The sequence below is a fragment of the Phascolarctos cinereus genome, unplaced genomic scaffold (genome assembly GCF_003287225.1).
Source record: "Phascolarctos cinereus isolate Bilbo 61053 unplaced genomic scaffold, phaCin_HiC Scaffold_3;HRSCAF=262, whole genome shotgun sequence".
Classification (NCBI taxonomy): domain Eukaryota; kingdom Metazoa; phylum Chordata; class Mammalia; order Diprotodontia; family Phascolarctidae; genus Phascolarctos; species Phascolarctos cinereus.
The window spans coordinates 109,816,331-109,836,372 of NW_027555736.1; the positions used below are offsets into that span (position 1 = coordinate 109,816,331).

The 20,042-nt window shown below is 46.9% G+C and overlaps 1 protein-coding gene across 1 annotated transcript in view; it reads right to left on the reverse strand.

Moving 5' to 3' along the window:
- PAX2 (paired box 2) overlaps positions 1-20,042 on the reverse strand; it is a 102,889-nt gene that overhangs the window by 12,091 nt on the left and 70,756 nt on the right. The window contains exons 8-9 of the mRNA XM_078151618.1: positions 13,414-13,589; positions 11,267-11,393 (exon numbers count right to left, since the gene is read on the reverse strand). Coding sequence (XP_078007744.1) covers positions 11,267-11,393; positions 13,414-13,589 — 303 coding nt within the window. The remainder of the gene's footprint in view (positions 1-11,266; positions 11,394-13,413; positions 13,590-20,042) is intronic.

A 20,042-nucleotide genomic window follows, 5' to 3' on the forward strand; every position in this document is an offset into this window, starting at 1 on the left:
ACTCAATGGGGTGGAGTGGTAATGTCCTTTGAGAGTTTTACTGAAAAATAAAGACAGTCTTCAAGAAATACTAACAGTTGAGGATCTTAAAGTACCCCGAAGTGTAAGGAGTGCTATGTTAGATGAGGATGTCTTCTGAGTTCAAATACAGAACTCCCTGAAGATTCTAAAGACAATTCCTTCAGCAATCACAGCATCCACATCAGACAGTGCACTTATGTCAGGCATTCCTTATCAAATGGTCCAGATCAAATCAACTGCTGCAAATCTCCTGGATCCAAGATTCAAAGGCAAACATGTAAGTGAAGATAGCCCTGATTCTGCATTTGACTGGATTACAAAACAAGCTAATACCCAAGCAGTGGTTTTAGAGAGGTCTGTTTAAATATTGTAGAAAAGAGGTTCCATTTGGATATTTGGTCCAGGACAATCATCGAGGATCTTGCCAAACGCATACCTTCTGCAACATAGTGGTGGCAAGGTCTTTGCCCTAACACAATGTCTATCTTTTTTAGCTTTCTGCTGGCTTCAGATGTCTCTACCTTCTGAAAGATATGATAAAAATCAATCTATATCTGGAAATAGAAAAATTCAGGACCGACCAAATCAATGAACATATGGTGAGAGCAGTCTCAATCTAGGCTTCAGTTTTCAGAAGTTCACAAATTGATAATAAATTGTATGTTATAGTGATCTATATATCTTATCCCCCCTCCCCCCTCCTCCAACACACACTAGACTGCAAACTCCATGAGGGCAGGGTCTGTGTTTTATCTAAACTTTGTCCCTTCCTTAGCACCTAGAACATGGTTATTTAATTGAGTTGAAGATGGAAATATGAAGCATCAGAATATGCAATGACAGCACCAAAATGGCATTTAGATAAAGTACCATGAGTTGGTTACATTCAAATAGATTTAAAGGATTTTTAAAAAGCTTTTTTTGTTCAGTTGATTTTTTTGATGATAAGTGGATTTTCTATCAGCTTGGCATGATTATATAGGGAGACCTAAGTCAGGAAAACACGGTAACTATTACCATAATGTTAACATTTTCATTGAGCTTTCAGCATGCTTCTCATAAACTTTTCAAAAACTTTTAGTGTTGCTTTTCAAAACCAAAAAGCTATGGTCTAATTTTCTAAAGTTCAAAAAGCTTATGGGTAATCCATTTGCAAGCAAACAAATAAATAAAAACATTTAAAAGGCAAATTCAATGAGTAAATTTATACTTAACTGAATAAACTATATTTTAAAATAATACATACAAAACAGAGTCCTAAAATGTCAAAGCTGGCACCGATCTCAAAAGCCATCACTATTGTCTAAGTCCCTCATCATACCGGTAAGGAAACTGAGTGACAATTTTACTACCAAATTAATACACCTATATATATGCATTTATGCATTTATATGTATGTATATATACATGTATACATACATATAATACACATGTTCTTGAAATAACCAAGTCAATTTACATTTATAGAGGACATTATAAAAGGCACTATATGCCCTTCCATTTCACCCCTAAATTTCTACCTCCCTTCTTTCCTTGTCCTCTTCAAATTTTCTAGACATTTTAAATCCTTGGTCTCCTCCAGTTATAAGCTCACTGAAGGCTATATCACTGTACCATGTGTTTTATTACTTCTGTATCCCATCCCTAGTGCCTAGTCCTGTGCTGGACATACCTCTGGGGCTCAAAAAATACCTACTGGTATAAAAAGACAACACTAGTAGAAAGATAACAAGGCTTAGGAGTCAGAAAGACCTGGGCTAGAGTCCTAGCTCTTCTATTAACTCTTTGTGGGACCTTGGACAAGTCACTAACATCTCTGAGCCTCTGTTTCCTCATCTGTAAAAATCAAATTATTACAGTATTTAGAACTAGGAAAGACAGTGGAGATCATCTAGGCTAAACTCTGTTAAACTACCTGCCTCATACAGCTGTTGTAAAGATGTTTGTTAAACTGTAAGTTGTTATCACTATTATTAGTTGCAAGCTATTATGAAATACATAGATATGGCTTTTTGTGGTCCACTTCTCACTACCCTGTGGATAATTGTAACTGATTCCCTGGGGGAAGTCACACTATGACTAGTTCTTTTCAAGGCTAATTCTCTGTGGGTTTAGTGGGGCTGGTTCCTAAGGAAACTTTACCAGCAAGCAGAGCTGGGAAGAGTGACCTAAGGGTTTGGTCAGTCCCCAGAAAAGGACTCAGTGACCAGGCTGCTTGGTCTTGGCCTTGAGTAAGCCATCAGCCAATGGGTAATAAGAGGGTTGCTGCTTCTGCTTTTAGAGATGGAGAATTCTACAAATAGCTTTTCTCTAACCACCAGTGGGCTCTAGACTCGACCATAAGTGACAGGGTCTCTTTAGGCCCAAGTGATGGGAGGCCCTAGTAAATATTCCTTCCACTCTGAGCCCTGCCAGGAACAAGATTGAGCTGAGGAGCAAGGAATAAGTGGCTCCCCAAAAGAAGGTTACAGACAGCTCTGGCACTGATGAAGGGGACTGCAGCCTGAGGCTGGACTCAGGGCAGGGGTGGGTACTGGGGTATTCTTATGCAGTCTGGAGCCCCTCATGCTGGGTGGGCAGAGGCTAATCCTGTTTACACAGTCTCCTGATACGCCAGGTTTTCCAGTTCCTCTCAGGCTTTATTTTCTCCCCGAGAGCACTGAATTGTCAGCTCTAATCCTTCCTAAAGCAGAGTGTTTTTCAGCCGCTCCGTGTAAGTGAAACCCTAATCCCAAGGAAAACGGCCACTTAAGCTGCCGGCGCATTAGGTCCGTCTCTGACCAGCCCCAGGATTTCCTCCCTCCCTGCCTGCCAGCCCAGCTGCCAGTCCAGAGAAGAGGAAAGGATTCCAGTCTGAAGGCTTCCAAAGCCCTCTCCCAGGTGACAATAGCAGAGGGTTTCATTCCCAAAGCTCAGGGCCAGAAGAGTGTTCCTGCTGTTTGTCCTGAAGCTTCTGGCTGCACCAATGGACAGAAATAGACAGATTCCTATGGGGCTGAGAGGCTAGAGTGGGGAACAGGCTTCCTCGGTTACCTTGGTTGGGGGGGGGTCACCTTCCTGTCCCCTTGGGAGTGGAAGAGGAAGGGGGTTCTTCTCTGTCAGGGTAGTAGCTACGGAGAATGGGTGTGTACATGTGTAAAAGCTGTTGGCTTTTCCATCTCCCAGAGTAATGGGTGGCAGAACCTGCCAAAATATCTCTGAGCTTCTGAGAGTAGGGCTCTAAAAGATCCACAAAGCATTCATTTGGACTCCACTAAAGAGGAAGTTGTGATCATTCAGATAGGCCCAGGCTGATTGGCTTTCCCTTTGCTCAGCAAACCCTTTCTTAATGGAGAGGCCAAATTAATGAGATAAACAAGATCTCAGGGACAAGGTCTAAAACATTTAAAGGTACAAACTTTTCTAGCACCAGCACTTTAGAAGCTATGTTTACATGCAAACAGCTAATATGCTAACTACAAACCTAGCTATTCATTAAAACATGCTCCCAGAGGCCCTCTACTAGAAAACATGTTGTTAGCCTAGTTTGATGATGAAATCGATTTCTTTAAAAATACTCTATGATTCAGATTTGTCACTAAGTCACACCGGCTTCATTCCTTTAGACTAGGAGTTCTTAACCTGGTGTCCTTTAGACTCTGATGTATTTTATTTTATTCTTTTGAAAAACATTATTCTGAGAAGGGGTCTATTGGTTTTGCTATTCTGCCGAAGGGGTTTATGACACCAAGAAAAAAAAAATGATCAGAAGCCTTGCTTTAAGCTGAGTAAATCAGTGAGACCATGAGGTAATGGCAAGGGCTTCCTTCAGAAGAAGGGAGGAGGAAGATTATGAAATAAGAAAAGTAAGATAGATTCAATGTCACCTAACCATATTTCATATCTCCCCCCACCTCTAACACTCAAGCATAGTGTACTCCATGCAGCACACCCCTGGGGAGATCGGCCTGCCATCAGGATTGGGGTTTGGGTTGGCATTAGATATGGGTTTGGGAGAGTGTGGGAGGTGGGATTGCATGATAACGGTGAGTAATAAGGACAGAGATGGGGATGAGGGTGGATTTAAGGTTAGGAGGAGCTATCCTGTTGGAGGTGAGGTGGAGGACATAGCTCTAGTGAAACTTGGGCTGATTCCCTAGGCCTTAGATTGAAGTGGGTGCCTCTGTTTTTGACTCCCCTACTGCTTCCTCAATAGGTCACTCTCTTGCTCGGGGCTGCCTCTTTCAGGGAAGGAAGAAGACCAGAAAGAGGAAAGGAAGGAGAAACCATGAGAGGGAGGGAGGTCCAGGGCACAAATACTATTTGTCAATATCTTACTGCTATGGAAATACCCCTATACTTAAGTCTGAAGCCTGGGGTCTGGACTCCTCAGGTATACACAGAGGATTGTGAGTCTCCTGTTCTGGACTCTTTGACCTAGCCACCATGTCTTGGCTGGGACAGCCTTCATGGCACTGAAGGAAACATTGAAGAGCTAGGATGATGCGCTCTAATTTGGTCTGAGCTGAAGAGGACTTTCCCTGTTTCCAAGTTCCTGTGGCCACCAGGCTGTCCTTCTCTTCTCAAGGCAGGAGGGGGAACTGGTGATCTCTGTGAAGAAATTCCTTTCCCCTGTCAGTGGTTTTAAACCCACATGCTAGGGCAGGAGACCTCTACACTCCTTAGAACCTTTATTACCCTCTCCTCCCAAAGAAGGGGGTTAGGTTGTTTGTTTTATTGGGGGGTAGAAGGTGGGGGAAAACCAGAGAGGAGAAGGTGACTACTTTATAAAGGGAGGGGGTGTTAACAACAGGAAACAAAGAATCCTTACGATTTGAGGCTCTCAGGATTCATTGGGAGGGACTGGAGGTGGGGCCTAGAGAATGGCAGACATGAAGATCGTAGTGGGGTTAAGTTAGGGGAGAGGGGAAGAGACACCAAGTCTGAGGATTCCTAAGTCTCCCTGGGCTTGGAGCCAGGGGAAGAATGGGCATTAAAAACACTGAAATTATTGGCTGGCAGTGCGAGGGTGGGTGGAAAGAACCCTGGTGGGAGCAGAAAGCCCCTGTTTAGGCTTGCCCCTGACCTGCCATGGGACTGTGCCTTGGACTGTCTCAGGATTGTATGTGGAATTTTGTATCTAGGCTTGCTGGGCTTCCTCTGTTGCTTCAGTGGGAGGGGCAGAGGGTGTTGGGGTAGGGGGCAGCAGGCAAGGAGGGCTGCCAAGCTGTCAGTAGATAATTGTGTTCAGGCAGGGTGGGTTCACTCAACCCCTTGGCCTCAGAACCTACTGTATAAGTTAGGACTGCGGTGGGGGAAGAAAGGACCTTCCCCTGCCAGACAATTGCTGGGCCCTTAGTATCTGTTACCTTGTTTCCTATGACTAGTTCTCTGCCTAGACTTCATGGTTTCCTAGAGACTAGCAGACCTAGGGCAAGTCAGTTTTCCACTCTGAGCCTCAATTTCCATCCCTTATTAAAAAAAAAAATGAGACCCTTTGATTAGATGATCTCTGAAATTCCTCTCGACTCTGATATTCTATGAATCCCTGAATCTTTTCCTTTCCCTTCTTTTCTCTTCCTTGGTACCTCCAATGCACCTGTGCTCGCCTACCCCCAGGAGACTGAAATGTCTCTTGATACATGGACACTTTGGCTACTTCCTGGGTTTCCTGGTTGGTGCAGAAACTCTCTGGGCATTCCACTTTGGGGGAGTTGACTGGGTCCTGAATATACTATCACCTGCTTGCTGGCCTTTCCCTCAGCTATAGAAAGCTTGGCTTAGGGGTGGGGGGCTGGTTCCCCCTCCCATCCAAGTTTCTCCTCTTACTGGTCCCTTTCTCCTTATCACTTCTAAGACTGGGCTCGGTTCCAGACCAGCAGCCCCAAGCAGCGGCCTGGAGAGAAGAGGCACGGCTGAGCTAGAGCAGCCCAGCAGCGGAAGGGAAAGCGGGTGATAAATTTAAATAACCAGCTCGACTGGGCAGCTTGCGGAGTTGTGATGCAGGGAAATTAAAATCTCGGCAGAACTTTCAAATAGCACCCTGAAAAATTGATCTCTTGGTGCCAGGGGAAAGAGTGAAGTGGAAGGAAAGAAAGAAGGGGGAATGTAAGCAGGGTGGGGGGCTAGCAGGGCCTCTTCTGGTTATTCTTAACGACGACTGATTCAGTGTGTCCTAGGCCACTGTCCCTCTCCTTCTTCACCACACACACACACACACACACACACTCTCTCTCTCTCTCTCTCTCTCTCTCTCTCTCTCTCTCTCTCTCTCTCTCCAAAGACTTCCCTCTTTTAACACTGTCCTTGTGGAATAACTGCATCAAGTGGCTGGTTAAGTTTGAAATCAATCTCCTCCTTACCAGGATGCAGTAGGAATATTCCTCATACCAAGCCCTCTTAACTGCACCGAGCTTCCTGCTGGGCCGTTTTACTTAGAGCTGGTCCCCAAAGTGTTCCAAGGAAGGAAAGGCTGCAGGATGTCCCCTGTAACAAGTCTAGGCCCTACGCAGGCTTCCAAATTATCTCTAGCATACACCTGGCTGGCTGGTTCCTGGGAGGGCCTGCCCTCCCCCCTTTCCCTCTCTACTTCTCCCCTCCCCCAAAGCCTTTAATTCTCTCCAACAAAGCAAAACTCTCAAGAATCTTTCATCAGGGTTTGTAAAGACACTAAGAACCTTTCCCAGACCTCCTCCTCCTCCCCTGGCTTGTGCCCCTTGGTCCTTTCACCCTAACCTTATTTAACCCTAGAGATACTCAGAGCCTAGCTTTGACATCTCCCAGCAACACACTTAACAAAAAAATGGGAAGAAAGCAGGGACTCTATCTAAGACACAATACTCCCAATCCCTAGCTCCCCTCTCTAACCACAGATTCCCAAGGAGGTGAAGATTGGTGGGGGGCAGGCAGGCCAGAGACCTTTAGGGGAGCAAGCTCTGAGATGGCCGGTGAAGACCTGAACAGAACCTAGGTTCTCACCTTGACAGCACCTCCAGCAGACTCTGCTTGTCCCCATAATAAACACATCATGAATCATTCATCTTTAATAGATTATGCAAATCAGGAGGACATAAAATCAACAAAGATCAATAACTGCAGCCGTTTAATTGCCAGCAAAAACATTTTAAGAATGAGCGTAATCTGCAGCCCTTTCTCGGGTAATGGCGCCATTAATCCAAACATTGGATCTTGGCCTAAGTGTAGAAAAATCATCCCCCTTCTCTGCCCCCTCCTCATGCTCTCTCCTTCCCCACCCCACCCCCACTTCTCTCTTTTTGGTAATTTCCAGTTTCGGAGCGAGTTTCCCCGTCATTACCACTGGTGAACAGCTCCGAATGTTAATGGTTCTGCTTTTGTTACTTCTCGCTTGATTGAAATGTCGCATACAGATTGAGATGTTAGTGCTAACTTGCCACCTGGGAATGTCAAGCTGGGTCTGAAATGAACTTTCTCACACTTGGATCCAGATGGATCAGCCGGAGATGTTCCCAGGCTGAGCTGGGACTGTTCCAGGGCCATTGGGGGTGGGAGGGGTGGGGGTGGAGAACCACGGAAGGTGGAGGCACTTTCTGTATCAGCCAAGTGCTTCTCCTGCAGTGGGAGCCCCCTGAACCCAGAGCCACATCCCTGACTCAGGCAGTCCCTTGGTGGTTTGGTGGCCCAGTCAGGAAAAGGGAAGACCTCCTAACTTCTCCTCTGCCATCTCCTTGGGGAGTTCCAGTTTGGAGATAGTTACAATACCATATCTCAGTCTGTGCCAGCTGCTTCTGCCAGCTGCTTCATCAGGTCAGATTGGCCTAGGGAAACTCTAAGGTCAGGCTCCTAAGCACTTGACTGAACATTTGTTCTGGGAGAAGCCACATTCTATCCTAGGCTACTCTGTCACCTCCTTAACAATTGGCTTTCAAGAGTCAGGTTCTTTGAGCCGCCCCTGGGCCTACTGACTTTTGACAGGCTCTAGCCCCCAAAACTTCAGCTGCATGACTGCCTCTGTGCCCAGCAGAAGGGCAGCAAAATAGTGGTCCTAATCACCATCTGATGGAAGACAAGGAAAAGCTGCTATTTAGACTCCCTAGATAGCGGGCTAAGGCTAGACCTAGCCCTGCCCCTTATGCTACGGGGCAGGCACATCCTTCCATCCCAGGATCTTAGCCATCAACAATGCCCCCTCCCCTCCACTCCCCACTTCCACTATTCTTGGCCAGGATTGGGGGCCTGCTCTACTCAGCAGGGGCTCTGATGCCTGCCCCCTGCCGATGCTGCTGGCTGTGACGCAGAGCGCCTGCAGCCCCTCTGCCAGGTCCCCATGCCGCCTCCATTCCTCGCTTGGCGGGTAACGCCTCAGTGTCTCCCAATCCCCACCGCGGCCGTTCTCAATCATCCTGTCTCCCAATGAACGGCACATTGGCTTTAGTGTCTCCAGAATAATTAGGTGAATTTTAATAACACCTCAATGTGTGTCTCTCACACTTGGGCACTTTCCTGGCCCGGAAACTGTTCTGCAGTGCCAGGCACCTTCTGCGGGGCAACCAGGAGCTTCTGCAGAACTGGGCCTTTCACTCAGCCACAGCCCACCCTGCTACTGCCCCCAACTCAGCCCACCCCACCATAGCTCCTACTTCTCTGGCTTGTTCCTTCTCTTTCCTCATTGCTACTTCCTCCCACCCCTTCCCAAGAGGGCCTCCCAGGGTTCTATCCTTGGCCCTCTTCTCTCTGCACATTCTGTCCCTGGTGATTTCATCTACTCCCAGGCCTTCAATTCTCACCTCTATGTAAATGACTCTTCAGTCTCTGTCTTCACCCTTCATTTCTTCCCACAGCTCTAGTCTTCTGTTTTCAACTGCCTGCTACATACCTTTACTTGGATATCCTGACCTCAGACTCAATGTGTCCAGAATTGAAGTACTCATCTTGCCCTTGCCCTTAGCTCAGCTATCTCTGTGACTGGCTCTACCATCCTTCTAATCCAGGAAGGCTCAGAACTGGACTCATCTTCGACTTTTCTCTCCTTCACATCCAATCATCAGCCCGCTCCTGTTGACTCTATTTCCTCATCCTCGATCATTTGTATCTGATCCTTCCTTTCATTTCCACTACAACTTATCTAGTCTTCTTGCTTGGACTCTTGAAATAGTCTTTTGACTGGTCTTCCTTCCCTCAGGCTACGTGCTCTTCAATATATCCAGTATATCCTTCACATTCCTGCCCAAGGACTCTCCCTAAGCGACATTGTGATCATGCAACCCTTCTACGCAAAAGCTTTATTTGATTCCCTATTGTCTACTAAGTGTGGCAGGTGGGTGGCACATTAGATAGACCTGGGCCTAGAGTCAGGAAGATCTGAATTCAAATCCAGCCTCAGATACTTACTAGCTGTGTGACCTTGGGCAAATAAGTCACTTAACTGCTGTCTGCCTCAGTTTCCTCAAGTGTAAAATGGGGTAATAATAGCCTCGATCTCCCAGGATTGTTGTGAGGAGCAACTGAGATAGTATTTGTAAAGAACTTAGCACAATGCCTGGCACAGAATAGGTGCTATATAAAAAAAGCCCTGATTCTGCTATTCCAGGCTATCCGCTATGTGATTCCAGCCCATATTTCCAGATTTTTCTTATCCTGCTTCCCTTCCTGTACTCCGTGCTTTACCCAACGTGAACTACTCTCTGCAATGTTTTTGCCCCTCTCCATTTTTTGTTTCACCTTCTCCCACATCCACGCCATTGTCCAAGCTGTCTCCCAGGCACAGAAATGGACTTGCAGGCCTCGCTTTCTGATGAAGCCCTTCCCCTCCATCTTTCAGAAAGCTTTCCCTGATGGCACCCCCAGCTGAAAATGACACGTCTCTTTACAAAATGTTTCATCGCCTTTTGCCAGAATTTGTGCTTTGACCTATCTTACACTCCTGTGTGTTAGTTACTTGTGTACTTGCTTTTTGTCCCACTTCAGAAAATAGGTTCTACATCTTGTCTATGTTTACATCTCTGATGCCAAGCCTGGTGCCTTACACATGCCAATAATTAACAAGTGTTTGTAGCATGGAGTCAGTTGCCCATAAGATATGAAAGGAGCCCATCCTGCCCATGCTGATGCCAGAATTGCCTTGCCTACAGCCTGGCCAATAGCGATATGTAGGGCTCCAGGAGAGGATGTGATGATCATCTGACTGTCCTGCTGGGCAGAAGAAGGACTGGAAGGCTGGTGGTACCTGGCCTCCCTCCCCAGTCCTCTGCAGTCATGGTCGTTCGTGTTCCCTTGCCCTGCCTAGGTACCACCACAACAAGGAGAAATAGGGCAGGGGCCACAGAACTGATTCAACAAACACTTGTGAAGTGCTTGGGGAGCTAGGTGTTGAAGTGGATAGAGCGCTGGGCCTGGAGTCAAGAAGACCTGAATTCAAATCCAACCTCAGACATTTAGCTGTGCGACCCTGGGCAATCACTTAACCTCTGTTTGCCTCAGTTTGCTCATCCGTAAAATGGAAATAATAATAACAGCACACCTACCTCCTAAGTTTGCTGTTTGGATCAAATGAAATAATAATTGCAAATCACTTAGCACAGTGCCGGCCCACAGTAAGTTCTCTCTCTCTCCATGTACATATATCTATATATAAAATATATCTATACTGTTTACAGAGAACTATGTTAGCACCTAAAACCTGGCAGAGGATGGGGTACCAAATGCCTTTGGGATCCACTCTCCCCAGGGTGGACATTCCCACCCCCATCCACATTTGCTGTAGACTCAGCCAAAGCTCCATCACTACTACATGTTGGGTGAAATGGTAACTGTGAAAGAGGAGCTAAGAGAGAGGTGGGTGATCTGGAAATGAGAATAAGCAGCATTGGCTCCCGGCACCAGGCCTAGGTATAGAGTCATGGATCGGTAGAGCTGAAAGGGACGTAAGAGACCGTCCAATCCATTCTCCTTGTTTTATAGATGAAGAAACTGAAGGCTAGAGGAGAGTGACTTACCCAAGGTCACACAAATAGCAAGTACCTTAAGTTACTTCCCTCCTCCTCCAGCTAGTTCAGAAGCACTCAGGGGCCCCAGAACACAGAAAGGAAGCAAATTTCTCTTACTTCTTTCCCTACCCATCCAAGATGAGTATCTTTGTTATAATCCCTCCCTCCCCCTTCAATGCCACTTACTGATGAATTCCCTCTTACATCCAGATTCAGATGCTATAACAAAAATACTATGACTTATGAACCAGACGCCATCCACCCCTCCCCATTACCCTCCCTTGCTGAGGTGGGTGGCTTACCGGTGACCACGGGGTACGTCTGGGTTCCCGACACGTTGCTCCCCAGGTCAGGGTTTGCCGAGGCAGATAGACTTGATTTGACTTCATCAAGCCCAGGGGTCAGAGCCGGGAGGGAGTACTCATTCCCCTGGGAGGAGAGAGAAAAGCGACAGCTCTCTATTGATGTGCTGAGAGAAAGAGAGAGAGAAAGAGAAAGGGACCATTCTGGTGCAGATGGGGAGGAGGAACAGGGGAGTCCTCCCAGATGGGGAAGAAGGAGGAGGCCTGGAAAGGGGAAGGTCTCAGAGGAAGATGAAGTGTCCCTACTGTGGGGGAGGGGGGAAGACTGCTTCCCAAGGGAGAGGGATGTGCAGAGACTGAGTTATTGCTGGGGTAGTGGGAGTGGGGGTGGCAGGGGCAACTTTGAGTTTCCAAGGGCTGTACAAGAGCAGGAGTGGGAAGGCCTGGGTCATCCTCCACCCCTCCCCAACTCAGAGGGTGAGGGGAAGGGTGGGGAGCATCAGGGAGGAAAGAGGAAAGGTACCGGCTGTGCTGGATATTGGGGGTGAGGAAGGAGGTTCCTGAGGCCTGTCTGCCTGCCTGGCAAAGCTTGACTTTCTGAGTGGGTATGGGCTCCCCTTCTTTAAAAACAAACAAAGAGGGCTCAGCGGGCCCCCTTGTTCTCTGCTTGTGCACTGGGGTATGAAATTGGGGAGGGGGAGAGTCCACATGGCTAACAGAAGGGTGGGAGGGGGCCAGTCATTGACTCTGAAAGGGTGTCCTGCCCGAAACACGCGGCTAATTGCCTTTTTATTGCGGCAGCCGCCAAGCCAGACCCCAGAGCTGGGCAAAGGGGGAGCCTGCACAAAGCAGGAAAAGTTGGTCTGATTAATATTACGTTAAATTAAAACTGATTTTCTGCTCTTTCGGGTCTGTTTTTTTCCCTTCCGCTTCCTGGCCCCCCCAGTGGACCCCTTCCCCTCCCTGGCTGGACGGGATTGCCTCGTCATTTCCAATTCCTTCTCGTATTGATCTTCCTGTAGAAATCAGTTTTGTAATTAGCTGCAAATTAGGCCTTCTACTGGGGGTGAAGCTGCCCCCTGATTTATCACCAGAGTAATTCGCTGTGATCGGAGAGAAATTAAAATGAACTCAATTAGGCTTTGGATTTGCTTTATGGGCCCTGCTCCGAGTTTCAGGGGGAAAAATGACTGTGCTAGTGTTTAATAGTGTAATGAAAGTAAATAAAGGTTATTCATTGTAATACAGCCGGGGACAGGGCGAGCTCACGGAGCCGGCCCAGAGCAGCCTGAGACTCCTTTGTTGGTTTATGGCTCGGGGCACCTTAAAAAGACTTTTGATTTTTGTTTTATGAAGACAAACAGCTTATGGGATAAAAGGACAGGCTGGGAGGAAGGCAAGTAGCTAGCTGGGAGCTGAAGGGACCTCAGAGCAAAGCTGAGCTGTGCTGTCCAGAGCATCTGGGCCTATGCCAGGCTGTACTGTGTGTGGCATGTGTTCTCAATGTGCTATTTGTCTGTGTGTATGTGGGCATGATCTATGCATTCTGCACACTGGATGCTATGTGGGTGCATTTTGCATTCTGTGTATGTAATCCCTGCTGAACGCCTAGGTCATAGGCACGTTTGTGGAGCTCTGGCTGTTTTTTGTGCCTGTCCTGCCTCAGAAGCATGCCCTATGCTGCTGGGGGGGAAGCAGCCCCCAGTCTGGCCCTCTGATATGATGGGAACAGCTGAAGGTTTCCTGGCTTCCAGCTCAGGCTGGCCTTGGGGTCACCTTGGGAAGTCTAGGCTGTGGAGCAGGTGACAGATAGCTTGGATGCTGAAGAAACTCAAGGTGAGTTATCTTTCCAAGTGCTAAAGCCCTCCACACTGTAGAAGGGTTTAGAGGCCTGAACAGGTTTCCTGAAGGACTCCAGGGAGAGATGAAGTCAAAGTCAGGGGTAGGAGATGTGACCTAGGGTACCATAGAATAGTGAGTTCCTTCCTGCCAGAGTGTATGCACATGCCAAACACGCAAGGCTGTACACCAATACATGTCACATGGGGCATGCCCATGTGTGTCTTGTGTCTCTATTCTGGGAAGGCTGGTATGGTTAAGTTTAGGACTTTCACCCTTGAAGCCCTGGGTGCTAGGATGCCCCTCACCTGCTCCGATTTGATGTGCTCTGATGTCTGGAAAACATCGGGATAGGAAGGACGCTCAAAGACCCGATCTAAAGCTTCCAGCTGTTGCTGAGTGAAGGTATCCGCTCTCAAGTGCTTCCGCAAACTGTCCACACCACTCTGGGAGTCTCCATTCGGGACAGAGCCCTCAGACACATCTGGAGGATATACAGTACAGGGGCATCAGTGCTAGACTAAGAAGCCAGAGGGGGAAATGTGTGGGCAAAGGGGATGCTCAGGTTTGCCCCAGGACTCGGGCCATATTGCTGCCATCCCTTGACCCTGGCCAGTTCTCAGCTTCTGTGATGGAGAGGAGCCAGGAATGACAGAACCAAGGACCATGAGGATAGAGGCAGTGCTTAAGGGATTTGTCTTTGGAAAGACTAGGATGGAAAGAGGAAATAAAACTGGTGAAAGCTTGGGAATCAGGGAAGGATGCTGAGAACAGACCAAAGAAGCTTCCCAGGAATGAGCTCTATTCCCAGAGGCTAGGCCTTTTTCAAGGGAGAAGCTGGATTTACAACTCAGGCCCACAACACGAAGCCTGTGGAGAATCAAGGTTGGCTCAGAGATGAGTCTCAATTCCACCGATTCCCAAGGGTAGAAAATCACCAACTCTCTGTGGCTGAATGTAACATGGTAACTGAGTAAAACAATTAACTCCACCAGGAAGGGAGGAGGAGTTCTGAGAGCAAAGGCTTAGGGAGTTGGGGTGGGGGCCAAGGAGGGCAGGTAACCTGTAAGCAGGGGTTGCAGTGGGGAGAGGTGGAAACTAGAAACAGAGACTTCTATTGTCAGCAACCCTCTTCTCTATGGTCAAAGCCCATCCCACAGCCTGGTGCTCCCCAGCTGCCAGGCTGTGCTGTAGCTTAGGCCTTTCTTCAATGGGACCTCAGGTCCCATTTTGGGAAACAGATGGGTGCTTGGCTCTCCAGTTATCTCCTTCCCAGTCAGGGGAGCTCAAGTCAGGTCTGCAAAAAAAAAAACCCTACTAAGGGTAGCCCTGCTCTGATTCTTCCTTTGGATTCCTTATCCTGTATTTCTCCTGTCGAGTCCCAACCCCAGCCCCAACCCTGGGGGTCTTTGACTTTGCTACACTCAACTCCTCTGGCAGAGCCCTGGGACTAGGACTGGGCCCACAGCCAGGGCCACGCCAAAAGCACAGGGATGTTATATATATCAGTTTATAGGTGATTATATGATATGATATAATCAATATTGCATTATATACAGTAACGCGGTACAGTATCATTCGTGAGACCATAGAAAATATTACATATTGATTAACCTCAACCTGCAGCCATTGTGTGTGAGAGAAAGAGAGAGAGAAGGGGGGCTGGGGAGAAGGGGAGGGGGGGCAGAGAGAGAAGGAGAGAGAAAGAGAGAATGGGAGTAAGAAAGAAAAAAAGGAAGGGAGGGAGGAAGAAAGAAAGAAGGAAAAAGAAAGAAAGAAAGGAAGAAAGGAAAGAAGGAAGGAAGAAAAAGATTAAGAAAGGAAGGAAGGAAGGCAGGAAAGAAAGAAAGAAACAAGAGAATAAAGAGTAGGGGAGAGACATCAAGTGAGAAGGAAAGAGAGGAGAGAAATGAAAGGGGCAGAGGGAGAGTCTATGGCATGTGTATACACATATATGGGGAAGAGGATAGGTGTGTGTATAGGTTTGTGGGAGAAAAACACAGATATATCCACGTACAGCACAAGAATAAGTGTGTGAAAGAGATGTGAAAGGTGGCTCTGGGACACGCCTGCCCACCCTCAAAAGTCTTGACAGTTTGCCTCTCTTGAGCCTCAGAGCCTTAGAACCATAAAATTGACCCAGAGAGGTTATGTCAACGTCGCAGAGTGAGTTAGGTACTGAGCTGGGAATATTGGCTCCCCAACTCATGGCTTTTCCTGGTGGCATAGTATCCTCATTTTTTCTATTTGTATCGTATTTGTGTATGTTTACATATGGATGTTTGTATATCATTGTATGCATACAGTATGTGCCCATAGGCAACGGGGTAAGTGCATTTCAGTGTGTGTAAATGGCCTGGGTGGAGTGCATCTGTATGTCTATTTGTGAAGACGCTGTGGTAAATGTGTATATGTGTATGTGTTTGTGTGTGAATGAGAGAGATACAGAGAGACACAGAGACAGAGACACAGACACGGGGCGAGGGGGCGGGGAAAGAGTGAGAGAGGGAGGTGAGCCCTTATGGGATGGGGGCATCACTGGTATCTGAATCTGGGTGTCCCTTTGCATGTCTCACTGAATCCCCCACCTTTCATGGAGTCCTCCTGCCTCTGAGTGCACCTCCCAGAAAAGCCACATCGAGTTGCTCCAGGCTGTGCTGGCAGGGCTGAAGTAATGTCTCTGTGTGTCTGTGTGTGGGGCTGCTGAAGTGCTGTGAAGGGATTTCCAGGGAATTGGGCATGTGCAAGCCTTGGAGTGGGTGCATATAGCCATGCATGCCTCTGTGTGTGCATATGAGTGCATGCATGTATGTGGGGGCATATGTACAGCTGTAGCATTCTGTGTCTGTGTGTGTGTGCTTGTGTAAGGGTTGAACTGCAGCTTTGTCCTCAGGTCACTGGCTGGAGGAGTCTCTCTTCCTTCATTTATTCAGGGGCCCTTCAGATCTTGACAAATCTGTCACTCTAAATTTGCGAGAGATTATGGTGCTCTCTCCCCAGCCCGCAGAGAGGTGATATATGATATCTGCTGCCCCTATTGATTGCCTGATCTGGTGGCAGAGGCCGGCGAAATGAACTTGAAATGAACATCATGCCTCAACTCATTGTGCGTATAATACACTACTTAATCCCACATTTTTCAGCCGCTATGGAATTCAATTGATCAATCATGTTCCACTGATAGTACTGTTTTAGGGGTTATTGCTGCTCCCTCCACACACTGACCTTTTTATTTATTTATTTTTTTTTGTAAACTCAGGCCCTGGTGATGAGACGGGTTACAGAGCCAGCAAAGGTGGGGGGTGGGGGGAGGAGGAGGAAAAACAGCGGCAGAATCTAACTGCAAAGAGGAGAAAGGGAAACAGGAGGAGGATGAGGAAGGGAAGAGGAAGAGGAATAAGAGAAGAAAGAGAGGAGGAGGAAGGATGAATTGAAGAGGGGGAGGAAGGAGTGAAAGGAGACAGAAGGAGAATTTAATGGAACAAAAAGAACAGGAAAGGAAAGAAAGGAGAGAAAAAGAGTGGGACTAGATCAATACAGGCCATTTTGGGGGAGGGGTTATTGGCCCAGCCAAGCCAGGCCTGTTGTGTGTGCTTCAGGAGGGCTCAACGGTGGAGCTTTCCAGACATGGAAAGCAGCATCCTATGGTGCTGTGGGGAAAGTGAGGATGAGAGGTGGCCAGAGAGGCAGTTGCTGGGCCAGAGAAATGGAAGGAATGAAAAGGCTGCCAGAAAGGTAGAAGTGGAGTTGTGGTGGAAGAAGCTGGGAGGGAGGAGGGAGATGTGAAGAAAGCAGGCCTGGGATGGGCTTCAATAAAGGAAGGAGTATGAGCTAGAGCGAAAGAGAGGAGAAAAGGTCAGGAAGGAAGAGAGGGAGAAAGAGAGAAGGGAGGGAGGAACAGAGAGAGAGAGAGAGAGAGAGAGAGAAGAGAGAGAGAGAGAGAGAGAGAGAGAACACCATTAGATTCAGTGAAGAGATCCCACCAAACCTTTTAACTCTCCTCCTTTTGCTGAGGAGGTCGGTAAGCAGTGCTGGCCCAGGAGGCCTTGGATTTAGGCTAGTACCCAGAGGACTCCCAAGGGTCCAGCTCAATAGGAGAAGAAGAGTCTACAGTTCAGTTCTCTGTGTTCCCTCTTTTCTGCTTTCCAAATATCCATGAACTGTTCACCCTCTGGCTCTTTTTTCTTTTCTGCCCCAGGGGTTGGCATCAAAGTTCCCCTCAGGCTCTTCCCCAAAGAACTTAATCTGCCTTTTTAAGAATTGGGCAACAATTCAAGGACAGAGATACATCCCAGAAAACCTAGAGTGACCTAACTTCTGGCCCACTTGATTTCATGCAAAGTCCCACGTAGTCAGGCACCAGAACTCTACGCAGCAAGGCCCTAGTCACCAGAGAGCAGAGGGTCAGCCTGCTTATTTATGGGAAAAGTCGTGCTGGTATAGTTCTATTACTAAAGGAACAAGAGGACTTTGGTATTAGGTGTTCTCTCCAGTAAGGTAATACAGACCTGGAGGTCACAGAATAGCAAGGACCTTAGGGGACTGAGGTAGTCTATGTATGTGTGTATGTATGTATGTATGTATGTATATATGTATGTATGTATGTGTGTGTGTATATGTGATACATTGAAAGACTCCATTCAATGGCTAAATAATATATCCTTTCTGAATGACTCAACCTTGGGCACCTGGTCTTCTCTTGCCCAAAGGATAGGGGTCAGGGCAACCAGCCAAGGTGCCACACCCAAGGATGCCAATGTCACGGTATTGATAACCAACTTTAAAATGATCCCTTAATGGGCACACGGTTGCCAGAAAGAGGCCAAAACATGGCACAGGGGAGAGTGTCTCAGTTCCATCCCCAAGTGTGGGCCAGCTACTTCTAATCTTAAAAGGTATCATGATGCTGGCAGAGAAAGCATCACATCAAAGTGAAGTGTCCTGTGACTGGTGGGAGAATAACAGAAAGACCAGGAAATCAAGTGACTAAACTACGGGGGTCTGATCCACATAAAAAACAACACTGAAAAGCCAGGGTAGGCAGAATTGCCAGTCTCTGTCTCCATTCAATTCAATAAACATGTAATAAGCACCTACTGTGGGTATTGTGGTACTGCTCTGTATCACATAAAAGGGAGATACAAATTAAGTAAGACATGATCCCTTCCCTCCTGGAGTTTACAGATGTGACAATGCAAAATAAAACTTGATAAATGTATTACAGAGAGACAAAGCATTATTCCCTCCTCTCATCCCCACACATGTTACGGTGAGAGATCAGGAAAGAAGGTGGCATTTACATTGAACTTTAGAGGAGGCAGGTAGAGCCTTGAATGGAAGACAAAAGAGTCGAAACTTTACTCAATAAACAATAGGGAGCCACTGTGGATTTTTGAGCAGAGAAGTGACATGACAGTTCTATGCATAAGATTCACCTGGTAGCAGTAAGAAAAATAAATTGGAGGAAGGAGGGAGTGGAGACATAAAGACTTTTTACATGTCAGGAATAAATGAGAAGAAACACAATGCAAGAGATAGTTCTGAGGTAGATCAATAGGACTTGGCAACCAGTTGCATAAGGAAAGGTAAGGGGAAGGGAAGAGTCAAAAATAACCAACGTTTTAAATTTAGATGACTGTTTAATGGTAGTTCTACTGATGGGGGAAAGAAAGCAGAAGTGTTCAAGTATTTATATACGTGTGGGGCACTGTGCTAAGCACTGTACATATATCTCATCTAGTCCTCACGGTAACCTTGAGAGGTTAGGGGCTGTTATCTCCATTTTACAGATAAGGAAACTGAGGCAAACAGAGACTAAGTGACTTGCCCTGGGTCACACAGCTACTGAATGTGAGGCTGAATTCAAACTCAGGTCTCTTGATTCCAAGTCAGGGCTCCATCCACACCTATTTGCCTCACTTAACTGACGGAAATAATAAAGTCTGAAGGAACTGAACAGGCTTAGGGGAAAGGTAATAAACTCAGTTTTAGAGAGGCTGAGTTTGAGATGCTGTTGGGTAGAGATGACCTGTAAGCAGTTGGAGATTCAGATCTGGAGCTCAGAAGGGAGGTCAAGTTTGGACATATAGGTGCACTGAATTGAGAGTTCAAGTCATGAGAGTGAATGATATTGCTATGGAAGGGAGTGTAGAGAGAGAAGTCCAAGGGCAGAACCTTGAAATTCAAAACATCTACCTGAAGGAGCTGGGAAGAGGATGAGAATACGGTGAAGAAAGATGATAAGGAACAATTAGAGAGATGGTAGGACAGTTAGGAGGTAAGAGGGTTTTAGACAGTGTGAGATGCTTTAGAAAAGGTGAAGGAGATTGGAGATAAAGTCCACTGGATCTGATACTTACGAGGCCAATGATTACCTTTGAGAAGGCAGTTTTCAATAGCATGGTGGGGTCAAGAGCTAGTTCGAGAGGGTTGAGGAGAGAATGAATGGTAAATGATTCTAGGTAGACATAAGCTATAGACTTTTTAAAGAAGTTTGGCAGTTAAAGGGGAGGAGAGGGATAGGAGGATGAAAAGAAGTCTTTTTTAGGATTTGGAAGATGTGAGTATTCTTGTTAGTTAGGAAGGAGGCACTGGAGAAGCAGATAGTGAAGAAGCATGGTGTAGGTGAGAGTGATAACTGATGGAACAAGATGCTGCACAGGGCAAGAGGTAGCCAAGGTGCTGATGAGAGATTGACCTTAGCTCATAGAGGAGTAGGAATATCTCTTCTTCAGTACTGGGAGGGAAGGAAGAAAGAGTGGAGATGATGCCAACACTTGACTAGAGAGAGTAACTGAAGGAATTTCCATCATATGACTTCAACTTTCTCGGTGAAGTAGGAGGCTAAATCATCTACTATAAGTATAAATAGGAAATGGAGATTCAGTTGGAGAGAAGAAAAGGTTTGAATAATTAATATGGGAAATGAGATAGGAAA